Source organism: Bison bison, unplaced genomic scaffold (genome assembly GCF_000754665.1).
Source record: "Bison bison bison isolate TAMUID 2011002044 unplaced genomic scaffold, Bison_UMD1.0 scf7180017864038, whole genome shotgun sequence".
Classification (NCBI taxonomy): domain Eukaryota; kingdom Metazoa; phylum Chordata; class Mammalia; order Artiodactyla; family Bovidae; genus Bison; species Bison bison.
In genome coordinates, this window is record NW_011494610.1 from 3,718,818 (window position 1) to 3,731,475 (window position 12,658).

Sequence of the window (12,658 nt, forward strand, 5' to 3'; positions counted from 1 at the left end):
GTAAGGAAGTCTGCTGCCCTCTCCTCTCCCTTCTCCAAGCTCGTCAGGTGTGGCTCATGGGCAGCGTTGCTGGAATTTCCCAGCCCAGTCTCCTTTTGGAGCAAAAAGGAAAAAGCAGACAAGAATTTGCTGTTTTCCTAAAAGGGCCAGGGGATGAAATGTTCCAGCTTGTGCTCTCTCTCTGGCCAGCAAATACCTTTTCGGTGCCACAAAGAGTGGGGTTTTCCTATATTTTGTAAAGTGTCATTTATACAGCAAGCTTACCGGTTGAAACATCTCCAGTGCAGTTCTGTTTTTCACTCATTTTTAACTGGAAAGTTAGCTGGTAATCTGTTTCTACAAAATGGCAGAAGTGAGTTAAGTTTTTGCTTATAGACTTTGACTTGGAATTCATGTATCTTGGCAGCTTTTTTAAAGGCTTTGTAAAAATCTCAGCTTATTTACATGAAATAAAGGCCTCTTTGCTGCTGCCTCAGCAAGAAAGCACGGAGAGGAAAGCCTGTGTTCAGTGGCTTCAGCAGTGATTAGGGCAGTGGACAGAAGCTGAAACTCGCATGCTCAGAGCACAAGAAAAGTTGTGGATGCTCTCATGGAGACCGTTAAAGAAAAAACACGTCACTTAGAAAAAAAGAAAAACGTCTTTCTTTTCATATTATAAGGTTAATCCATGGTGACAGTGGGAAAATCAAAAATCACAGTACAACAGGGACTTCCCCGGTGGCCCAGTGGTTAAGAATCTGCCTTGCATGCAGGAGGCCTGGGCTCGATCCCTGACTGGGGAAGTTAGATCCCACGTGCCACTAAGCAACTGAGCCCATGCACCGCAAGTACTGAGCCTGGTGCCTTAACTCGAGGGTCTGTGTGCCACAACAGAAGGTCCACACGATGCACTGAAGGTCCTAGGGGCCACAGCTAAGTCCCGATGCAGCCAAATAAATACATGCTTTTTAAAAAATTAAAGTACAGCAAAGTAAAAATCCACCCATTCTTTATACCCAGATTCTTATGTCCCCTTTCTGCCCCAAGAATGTTACCTGCCCCCCTTCTATCCACGGATGACAATGACGGCTCACACCTGCTCCGCCCTGGTCTCGTGAGGGGCCCTTGACATGGCTTCTCTTCATTACCCACCTAAGAGTTCCATGGGCAGGCACTGTTAGTCCCACTGTACAGTTGAGAACACTGAGGCTTGGGGAGGGAAAGAAACTTGACCCAAGGTCACCCAGCTGGTAATGAAGCTGCCAGAGAGCTGGGCCCGTAACATTTCTCTGGGAAGCCTCAGGTATTACTTCTCCTTTTTCTTAAAACACCTAATACTGGAGGCTGCGGGGACTTGTAGGAAGTGTGAGACATGATTGCGTGTCACATGGCAGGTGCTTTTCTGCTCTGTTCATGGCTGTGCGCTTCGCCCCTCTGTCCCTCTCCAGGCATCATGGCCATCCTGTTCTCCGGCATTGTGATGTCTCACTACACACACCACAACCTGTCCCCAGTCACCCAGATCCTCATGCAGCAAACCCTGCGGACCGTGGCCTTCTTGTGCGGTGAGTTCGGCCTCTGCAGTCCCGTGCGGGCCTCCCAGAGCTGCTTGTCCTTCCTTTCTCTGTTCTAGGAGTCCCTTGAGATCTTCCCTGGCAGAAGAGGCAGAAGAATCCCTCAGGGCCAGATACCGCACTCCCTTATTTTGTGTTAGTTCCTCTGGCTTTCACACATTCCATAGAGCTCTAATAACAGGTGGAATTTTTGAACCCTATAACTTTAAAACTGAAAATAATGAGAACTGCTATAATTACGAACATTTGAGATGCGTACATTTAAAATATGTGAAAGTGACATTTCCAAAAGTCTGTTCCTTGGAACTGAGATTGATAAGAGATTGATAAGACTCCATGGGACTTCCGTGGTGGTCCAGTGGTTAAGACTCCATGCTTCCACTACACAGGACGAGGTTCGATCCCTGGTCGGGGAAGTTCCACGTGCTTTGAGGTACGGCCAAAAAATGAAAAAAGACTCCGTAGTCAAAAAAGAATTTGGGAAATCCTGGGGTAAATAAAGTTTAACAGGGACTTCCCTAATGGTTCAGTCCACTTTCGCAGGGGACTTGGGTGAGATCCCTGGTCGAGGAACTAAGATCTTCATGTCGCCCGGCAACTCAGTGAATACATCGCAACTAGAGAGCTCGTGCACCGCAACTCAGGATCCTGCACCATGCAGTGAGGCGATCACGTGCCACAGCTGAGACTTGACACAGCCAGAGAAATAAATATATAAATAAGTATTTTGAAAAAATAAAGTTTAACAAGTTTCCGAACTGTGAGACTTTTCAGCTAACATGCATTGTGAATCTCTACGAGAGAGAGAGTTTGAGCATTTCCCAAAATGTCCCAAGTATTTCTTGGTTCACAAGTCTCCTGAAGGACGTGTCGGGCCGATCCTGCATTAGAGGAGGGAGTCAGGGCCACACTGACATTTCTCTCCAGCAGTCTCAATGAGGCACCAAACTCTGATGAAACCTGGACCCCGCCAAGTTTATACCTGGGAGTGAAGGCCCCAAGTGACTCCCCTGCTTGTCATCGTCAGCACCACCCCTGGCATTTCTAAGGGCCGTCTCATATCCAAGCGGTAATTCCACACTGTCATGGGCTAGGGGTCAGGGGCAAGCTGTACAGAGACTTCATTCCACAGACAGGGAGGCTCAGGCCCAGTGGTTTGAGCACGATCTCGTAGCTAAGAGGTGAGTCTGGTAGCTGGTCTGTCCCTTCCTAGCCCAGTGGGTATTGTTTGCACAGCACTCTTCTCGGAAAGTCATGGCCAATGACTCTGAGTCTCACCACAAAGAAATGTAAAGCAAAACATCCGTCAGATTCTATTTTGAACCCATCAGATTTTAAATTTGGTGATTCCCCACTTCTGGCATGAATGTATAGAAAATAGGCCCTGATGATGGGCATGTACATTGGTGCCATCTTTTTAGGAGAGTCATTTGCAGTATCAGTCAGAATTTCAGAGGCACATGTTCTTTGGACCCAGTGATTCTACCATCAGGAATTTAGCTTGTGCACAGAGGTATTTGCAGTTGCTTTTTCTTTGGGGAAGATCGAGGGAGGTGCGCCCAGAAGTATGGGATCCTAGTTCCCAACCAGGCCTGGAACCTGAGCCCCTGCATTTGAAGCATGGAGTCAACCATGGTCCGGCAGGGAAGTCCCTGTTGTAGCTTTCTGAATACTAGAAATAGAATCAATCTAAATATCCATCACGGATTCATTTTTAACCATGACTTATCCACATAATTGTATTCGTGCTACCAGAGAACAGCATTACCTAGATCGGAATGTTTTCTAAATGAGCTGATTTCAAAAGGTGACAAAAATATTTGATAAGAAAAATATTCGAGGAGGAGAAGGATATGTATACTGTCCAGCTTGTAGACTTGTTCGAAAGGGATACACATTTGAAGAAGGAAAAAAAAAAATACCATTGCTAAATGTTTTAAAACAGCCTTGATGTTTTATGATGTTCAGCTTTTAAAATAGAGTCTTTGTCTCCCTGGCTCCAGCGCTCTTCTGGTGGATGTCACAATCTAAGCAGGGAGCCTAGTGCTAGAAATTTATAAGGTGCTTTTTCTTAGAATACACAAGTGGCTGCTTGTACAGCAAGAGTAAATGTCAGCTTCTCTTGGATTTGTGGAGGGGAGCCAAGAGTTGAAACGTATCTCTTCCTGCAAATCCTGCAGGGTGTAAGCCTTCTAAACTTGTGGTGGCATTAAATATGTGAAGTCAGTGGGCTTTGTCCGCTCTGGCAAAGAAGTTGACAAAGGGCCCTTTCACACGGGTTGTGTGGTGTCTGCAGCCACTTTGCTCTGAATTTCTGCCACTGTGCCGCAGTCAGGATCCTTGTTAATCACAGTGTTCAGCAAATGGACAGATTCATATATTTATCCTTGTCCCTGGGTGGGAAAGTATTTATTTGCATGGGTGTTTGACAGCTGGCTCATTAAATTAGGAGATTCTGCATAGCAAGCACATGTTGCTTGTTGTGATAGGGAAAAAAAAAGAGAATCAAAGGAGAAGCTTGACCAGGATTTTCCAGAAAATAAGCAGTGTTATACTGGATTCTGATTGACTTCTGAAATGTTTGTTTGCATAATGAGCCCATCCTGTCTTAGAAGAAAATAGTTGAGGCTGAATAATCCATTCTTTGGTTTGTTTCAGAAACATGTGTGTTTGCATTTCTTGGCCTGTCCATTTTTAGTTTCCCTCACAAGTTTGAAATTTCCTTTGTCATCTGGTGCATAGTAAGTATTTTCCTTGTTTTTTTATTTAATGACTTATTTGTAGATCAATAACCACATATTCTGGATTCATTTATGTAACTGTTAACTGGTCATAGTCAACAGCTACATAGACAACCTCTGTTGCAAGTTTCTTTTCGTTAAAAAATCATAAACATATAATAAATGGGAAAGGGTGAAATAAAATCCCAAGAAAAGCATTTTTGCTTGGTTTTTAATTTTACGTGACCTGTTGCATTGTATAGTTGCTAAGTCGTGTCAGACTCTTTGCAACCCCATGGACTGTAGCTTGCCAGGCTCTTCTGTCCATGGAATTTCCCAGGCAAGAACTGGAGTGGGCTGCCATTTCTTCTCCAGGGGATTTTTCTGAGCCAGGGATCAAAGCTGGCTGCATTGGCAGGCGATTCTTTACCATCTGAGCCACCAGGGAAGCCCTGAATTGTTACAGTCTTCTTCAGAAATTATCAGTTCTTTTGTGTCTTCCCTGATAGCCCAGTGGTTAAGACTGCACGCTTCCACTGCAGGGGGCACGGGTTTGATCGCTGGTTGGGGAACTAAGATCCCACGTGCTGTGTTGAGTGGGACACACGTGTGTGCACACACATAAAATACAAGTTTTAATGTTAGATGGGAAAAGCAGATTTCAGAATTGAATGTGTAATTGATTATAACCATGCAAAAGCAGTATGCCTAGAAAAAAAAATCTGTAAGAAAATACACCAAATATTCACAGTGGTTGGCAAACTGGGGATGATTTTCTTTTTCTTTTCTGCATTTTTTGGATGATTATAATGAATACACTGAATTCTTACTACGGTTTCCTTCTTACATGTCCATTTATAAGAGTGACTTTGGACACTTGTTCAAGGTGAAGAATCCAGGGCCCTTCCGTCCTCTGGAGATTCATCCTGAAGCATCATCATCCCCAGTGATTCTTACCATCAAGTAGACTTGGGAAAGTGTTACAACTGGACAGGAGAGGGGTGCTGGCAGTAGAAGACGAATTAGGATATGCCTTTAAGAAAGGAAAATAGAAGTTTAATGATTTGAATTAAAATCAGATTTGGGAAACTGGAGAAAAACAAATGTTTCAGCATTTGAAAGAAAGGCCCAGCTCCCTCAGGCATCTGATGAAAGTGGCCTCAGTGGTGAGCGTTCAGGCATCTCGCCTCGTGTCCCAGGCCCCTCGCCCGTGGCCCTCCTGAGTCTCTGCTCCCTCCGTGTGAACCCAGGGTCCTCCTGCTGAGTCACACGCCAGCCCGAATTGGGTCTCTGTATTGTCTTTTCAGATCCTCTGTTAAGACACTTGCAAAGCACACCTCGTTGAGTTAGTGTAATTCATCCTGAGTTAACTTTTATTACCAACTCCACTTAACAAGACCCAGATGTTGAGAGGCAGGCTTTTTTTTTTTTTAAATCACTGTCACCTACCATGTGCAGGCCAGTGAGGCCTTCTTCCTATTTGCATATGGGGGACCTGAGGCAGAGAGGATAAGGAGCCTGTGAAAGATAGATGTTTTTCTTTTTGCAGTCTGGGTGCTTCTGCCTTAGTCAGCACAACCTCATGGCTTTTGTTACTGTTATGTGTCCTCCAGACGCAGGACAAGAGAACAGGAGCCCAAGTCTTTTACAGCAAGTCCGATGGCCTCTAGTGTGGTCACTGGGTGGAAGAGGCCAGTTTGGTCACACCTGGAACACAGACCTGGGGGTGGAGGACTCGCCTCAGAGGGTGAGACAGGGACATGGCGATCTCAGCCATGGGCCCGGAGGGAAGGAGAAACGAAATGGGTGCCTGGGATGGGGACTCAGTTTCCCCCCAGCACCTGGTCAGTCTGGCCCTCCTGCCCCTGGAGGTAGCCTGTGCCATTCAGATGGAACACCTTAGGCTCACTCAGCAGTCAAGGGCGTGGGCACTGGGGACTGAGCCAGGCTTGGGGGATTTGGCTCCACCACTTCCTGCCTGTGTCAGCTTGGACCAGTTACTTCATACTTAACCTCTCTGTCTCGGTTTCCTTGTCTGTAAAACAGAGACAGTAATACCTACCTCATAAGACCTTTGGAAGGATGGAAATTGAACGAGATAATGCATATAAAATCCTTAGAACATTGTCTGGCATGTAAGTGTTAGGTGATTGGGGGCAATTATTGTTAACTTGACTTGCCAGGACACACAGTCCAAAGCACCTCAATTCATGCTGGTTAAAAGGACAAACTTAGATTCCCCATAATACAGCTTATGGCTATATTGTTCTGTTCAAGTTATGGTAGTGAGAACCAGGATGGAGAAGAGAAGAAAATAAATGAGTAGTTCTAAAAAGCCACTCAGATAAGATTTGGACTTTACATAATCCTATATTTTGTTAAAATTGACCTGCCTTTGGAGATGGCTAGGATCTGGCAGGGTGTATGTGACCTCCTGTTAGAACCTACCTGCATATTCCTTGTGCTCAGGGAGCAGCATTTACGGGCATGGGTAGGCCATCTTCCCTCCTTTCCCCGGGGAGTGGGGCCCTGATGGGAGAGGCAGGAGCACCTTGTCTGTCTCCCCAGAGCTAGCTCATCCCACAGCCAGGCACCTTCGGAGGAGCCAGGTGGCCCTTAAATTAATCCCTCTTGGTGTTGCTGAAGCCGTCATTGATACCTTGTTAGTCCTCTCTTTCTGACAGTAGAATCATAACATACAGAGCTTTATTCCTTGCCACACATAGAAACTGGCATCCCCGCGTCTGTGCCTAGCACCAAGTTCACGTCTTTGATGACAGAGGGATGCTGCCTTCATCACGGTGTGTTAGCAAGTCTGTGTTCATCTCAGTAAGCTTGAAGAACCGGAGGTTTCCGTGTAAGACTCCATCTGCTGCTGTTTGCAGGTGCTTGTGCTGTTTGGCAGAGCCGTGAACATTTTCCCCCTCTCCTACCTCCTGAATTTCTTCCGTGATCATAAAATCACCCCGAAGATGATGTTCATCATGTGGTTCAGTGGTAAGTCCAGTCTCAAGTGAGCCATGGAGGAGACTGTGTCATTAAGGCACAAACTGGCCTTTTGGAGAGTGGACACAGCTGTCCCCGGAGTCTTTCCAAACTGAGGGGGCCTCATCAGCCCTCAGAATCCACGCAAGGCCCTTCACGGGCCACACCCCTCCCCACAGCGCCCCCAGCAGGGGAGTGTGTCTGCCCTACAGACGGGGAGACCCAGGTCTAAGGGCAGAGGGCTTGCTGGGGGTCGAGCTGCCTGGGGGGCAGGGCCCCCTCCACCCCCCTGTTCCGAGGGGCCCCAGAGGGCAGGGCCGGGGTTTGCCCACCCCCCTCTGCCCCCTGTTCTGAGGGCCCCCGGGGGGCAGGGGCCGGGGTTTGCCCACCCCCCTCCACCCCCTGTTCCGAGGGGCCCCGGGGGGCAGGGGCTGGGGTTTGCCCACCCCACTCTGCCCCCCTGTTCTGAGGGGCCCCGGGGGGCAGGGCCGGGGTTTGCCCACCCCCCTCCGCCCCCCTGTTCCAAGGGGTCCCGGGGGGCCCGGCCAGGGTTTGCCCACTCCCCTCCACCCCCCTGTTCCGAGGGGTCCTGGGGGGCAGGGCCAGGGTTTGCCCACTGCCCTCCACCCCCCTGTCCCGAGGGCGGCAGCACATGCTGTGCATGGCGTCGTTGCTCTACCTGCATGCTGTCCAGGCTGAAGGGACAAGGGGCTCAAATACTTTGAAGTTAACTTTATGTATTTATGTTTTGACCACACTGGGTCTTCGTTGCTGCTCACAGGCTTTCTTTAGTTGGGGGGTGAGGGCTTCTCATTATGGTGGTGTCTCTTGTTGCTGAGCGCAGGCTTTAGGTCTGGCATGTGGGATCAAAACTCAGGTCTCTCGCATTGGCAGGAGGATTCTTAACCACTGAACCACCAGGGAAGTCTAGGAGCTCAAAATTAAAAGGTTAAAGTTCAAACCTTTTTGTACCTCAGGCTACATTTGGATTTTTTTTTTTTTATTCAGTCACTAAGTTCTGATAGTTTATTTGACCATTTCAGTTGCCATTCAGTCTCATTCCCCTTTAGTAAAGGATGGATAAATAAATCTTTGGCTCCTAAAGCACCAGATCTGTAGACATTTTTAAATTTACTTATTTCTTTGTGGGTTCAGGGTATAGCAATATGCTTTATAGGCTGTTTTCTATCCAACAACATATCTCTACATTCCTTGAAGATTTCTTTTTCAAAAGATCTTGTTTAAAGTATATGTGTGTGTGTGTGTGTGTGTGTGTAGGACATGCAGGTAGTTAAGTGTGTATTTATGTGTAGATAGTGAAGGATACTTTTTTCTTAAATCCTTTTTGCCAGTGAGGGGAAAAAAATTGTTTAAGGGAGTTAGTTGATCCAAGGTCTTCAAAATCCCCCCCTAAAAAAAATCTAAGAAATGTATGAGGCATTGTCCAGTTACGTGAGCTCTTTGGGGGTAGGGACGCGTGGAGAGAGACCTCTAGGGGACGTGGGGGTGGTTTAAACTGGGAGGCATTCTGGTTCTAGGCATTCTGAGGCGATCCAGACCGTCTCAAGTCTGGGGCTCCTTCCTCCCCAGCCTGCGTTGACCTAGGCTCCCTGCTTCCCCTCTTCTCTGGCCTCCGGGCCCGCTCTGGCCTCCCTCCTCTTCCCAGGGGTCTCCCCTCTTCCTGCACCAGTACCTCAGTCACACTGGCCCCCCCAGGACTCCATCTCAGACCCGCCTCGTCTCTTGAGCCCTCACAAGCCCACCTGTCCTGTGGCCTCAAATTCCCACCCTCCTCAAGCTGGTTCCTCTGACCCGGCCTTTCCTCTGATCCAGACTGCAGTGTCTGCATCTCCTTGGGTGTCATGGAGCCCTTGTGAGCTCATTGTCTAGGACTGAATCTACCTTCCTGCCCAACCTACTTATTTTCCAGCAGCCCCTTTCTTCCGCGAGAGACAGTAGCTTGTTTTATAGCAGGTGTGGCCCCTCGGTGTGCTGTGAGCGCATTCTGCCCTGTGCCAAGGCGCTTCATCCTCGGCCACCGGCAGGGCAGCCCTGCTGTGTCTGGTTCCTTGGCCCGGCCTGAGAGGCTGCGGGGACAGACAGGGCCGGGCTGAGCCCAGGAGCCAGACTCCTGACCGCGTGCCCGGTGCACTGGGCATCCTCCGGGCCCTTCCCGGGTTAGCCACACTTCCCCTCTCCTGGGACCTGCTGCTTCCACTCCCCGTGTCTCTCTGAGATCCACCCTTTGCTCCTCTCTGCTGTGTCCCCGTGTCACGTCCATGCTGCAGCAGCCGGCCCGGATCGCGCTGTGATGCGCCAGCCACTCCTGGGTCAGATCCTGTCCGTGTGCTCCGCCCTCCCTCTCCTCCCCGCCCTGCTCCTTAGGGCCCTCACCCTCCCTTGAGTCCTTCTTTGGTGTCTCTGCTCCAAGCCACTCAGAGAGCTCCTGTTCCCTCTCCAGGGCACCAGGAACTTTCTAGTGAGAACTTGCCATTTCTCAGCACATTCATGCCCCAGTCCAGCCAGCAGGCTCCTGGGGACCAAAGCAGGAATCAAGGGGAGGCTCCCCCGTGGTTCGCCGCGCGCAGGCGCAGCATCGTCGGGCCCAGCGGGCACTGGACGGATGGTATCCTGGGCTGTTGCCCGTGGAGCACGGGCCCTGGGAGGACATCTCCTCCGCAGCCCCAGCCCCTCTTCTGTGTGCCGTGAGTGTGTCAGGACCAGCTCTGAGGGCTTCCTGTGGGGCTCCGATGAGGTTGCGCACGCAGAGCACAGCGCCGCCCCCCCGCCCCATCCCCCCACTGCAGGGAGGGCTCTTCTGTACCAGCGTGAGTGCCGGGCGGGATGAATCCCCACCACGACGCACCTGGCGCCGCCCGGCTGGGACAGGGCCCCTCACCTCGCCCGGCCGCCCACCCTGTGACGCGGGGGGCGGAGGAGAGCGTCTCCCAGGCCCCGTGTTTGCACCCCCTCTCCTCACCGCCCTGTGCCGCACGGGCTGAGTCTGCGCGCTCAGGTGGACCCAGAACCCCCGAGAACCATGGCGCCCCCTGCCCCCCTTTGTCCCCTCCTTGTCGCCCAGGCCTGCGGGGCGCCATCCCCTACGCCCTGAGCCTCCACCTGGACCTGGAGCCCATGGAGAAGCGGCAGCTCATCGGCACCACCACCATCATCATCGTGCTCTTCACCATCTTGCTGCTGGGCGGCAGCACCATGCCGCTCATCCGCCTTGTGGACATTGAGGGCGCCAAGGCACGCCGCCGGGGCCGCAAGGACGTCAACCTCAGCAAGACCGAGAAGATGGTCAGTGCCGGGCGGGCCAGGCGGGAGGGCGGGGGGTCCCTGTGCACCGCCAGGGAACGCGGGGGCAAGACACGCTCTGAGGGTGCACAGGCGCGCATGGCGCATGCACACTCGAGCTGTGTACACATCAGCTTCCTACACCAAGGAGGAGGTTGGACTCAGGGTCTGAAACCTGGCTCTTTGGGGTGGGTTGTCTGCCAGCCTCGCGGAAACCCCGGAGGTGGTGATGTGTAGGTGGCAGCCAGACCTGAACCCCCTCTCAGGGTCTCCCAGTAGCGCCCTCCCCCCCAGTAACCGCCCCACCCCCTCGGCCAGGACTGGAGGGATGTTTGAGAGTCACCAAATGACAGAATCACCTCACTCCCCAGCATTTAGTTGAAGCCTCCTCTTAGGGCGTGAGAGGAGGAAGGCTCTCACAGTGGTTGGGAGGATCGGGTGAGCAGACACTCTGCCCAGAACAGGAGAGGGCCTGATTTGGGGCTGGGGGTGCTCAGGGCAAGTTGCAGTGAGCCCAAGGCCCCCAGACCCCTGCTCGCCCCTGCCTCCTCCAAGCCCCTGTGCCCGGAGTCACTGAGGTGGTGTCTTTCCTGCCTGTGTTTCCCTCAGCCTGGGTGCAGAGCCCTGGCTGGTGGGGGGGCGGGACACGCCTTCCTGCACCGCCCTCTGCTCTGCACACACATTTCCAGAAACACATCATTTTCTAGTTCGCTTATCCCAGGCCGTCAGTAACTTGACTTAGTCACGGAAGGCACATAAGTCCTCAGCCGGAAGATGGGGAAAGGATGTGCCCATGTGTCACTTAGCAGAGTCCAGCCAGTCTGGGGGGGACCTTGGCCCAGTCTCTGCCCAGGGCCTCTGCAGCCAGGGTTGTGCCCGGCGGCACCTTCAGGTGCCCTCAGGCTCACAGAACGCCCCACCCTCTCAGCAGCCCTTCTCCCCACCCCCTCCTCCACTGTCTTGTCTGCTTTTAACCAAAGCCTAAGTGTAGGTTCTCAGACCTTTTAGTGGGGGTCATAATTAGTGGAGGGCTCCAGGGTCTTGTGGGTCTGGGGCGGGGCCCCAAAGAATTTGCATTTCTAACCCATTGCCAGGAACTGCAGCCGCATTTGGCCAAGCCCAGCTCAAATAGAACCAGGATGTGCGCTAGGAGGGGAAGCAGCTGCCGTGCGGGGCTTGTTTGCTGCGGTGCCTGTGCTTTGCGTGGACTGCCTTGAGTCTCCCTGATAACCTGCAGGAAGCAGGTGGTCACCGTTCGTGATCCCCACTTTGCAGATGAGAGCACTGAGGCACACAGAGGCCAGAGCACAGCTAAGGTCCCACAGACTCTTAACCACACTTGCCACCCCCAGTCTTCAAGGTGGGGGTTCCTGGACCAGCCGCATCAGTGGGAGCTCATTAGAAATGCAAATTCTTGGGTCCCATCCTAGACCTGCTGAATCAGGAGCTGCAGGAGGGCCTAGTGGGCCCTGTGTTCTATGGCTCCCCAAGTTCCAGGCAGTTCTGGCGGTGGCCCCAGTGTGAGAAGCACTGTGCCCTCGCTCTCTCCCACCTCTTATGCCTGGGGGGCACTGTGCTTGGGGGCAGGGGTGCAAAACTGCCTTTGGTGGCCCCTGCAGAGGGTAGGTAGTCCTTCTGCGCCTCCCTCTCCAGGTCCCATCAGGATTGTTCCTTCTGCCCTCTCTCCACTTGACCAGCAAACTCCCCACAGTGGGCCACTGCAGGCAAAAAGGCAACAAAAGCCACCTCCTTGTTCAGTTCACTGGTACAGAGACAGTCCAGAACGGCTCCCGGTCCTGACTGCACAGGACAGGCAGCCAGAGAACGTACAGGCCGAGCCCCAGCCCTGAGCTGCCGACTTAGTCACCATCTGACTTCCCTGGGTGTCCACCGTGTTCCTGCACACCTTCCTGCTGCCCTTCTGCTGCAGTTAGAGTTGGAGACCCAGGGGCCCGGGGCACAGGCCTGCGAGCTAGGCTGGGTGGTGTGTGGGCTTCCCGGCAGGGCCAGCTTGATGCCTCCTGGGCTGCCTCCGCTCCCCCTGCAGGGCAACACCGTCGAGTCGGAGCACTTGTCGGAGCTCACGGAGGAGGAGTACGA

General features: G+C 52.0%; 1 protein-coding gene across 3 annotated transcripts in view; it reads left to right on the top strand.

Moving 5' to 3' along the window:
• Nucleotides 1-12,658, top strand: part of SLC9A8 (solute carrier family 9, subfamily A (NHE8, cation proton antiporter 8), member 8) — a 70,804-nt gene that overhangs the window by 55,440 nt on the left and 2,706 nt on the right. For all 3 annotated transcript variants that reach the window (XM_010835084.1, XM_010835085.1, XM_010835086.1), the window contains exons 11-15: nucleotides 1,428-1,544; nucleotides 4,212-4,294; nucleotides 7,159-7,270; nucleotides 10,341-10,561; nucleotides 12,606-12,653. In XM_010835084.1, the coding sequence (XP_010833386.1) occupies nucleotides 1,428-1,544; nucleotides 4,212-4,294; nucleotides 7,159-7,270; nucleotides 10,341-10,561; nucleotides 12,606-12,653 (581 nt within the window). The remainder of the gene's footprint in view (nucleotides 1-1,427; nucleotides 1,545-4,211; nucleotides 4,295-7,158; nucleotides 7,271-10,340; nucleotides 10,562-12,605; nucleotides 12,654-12,658) is intronic.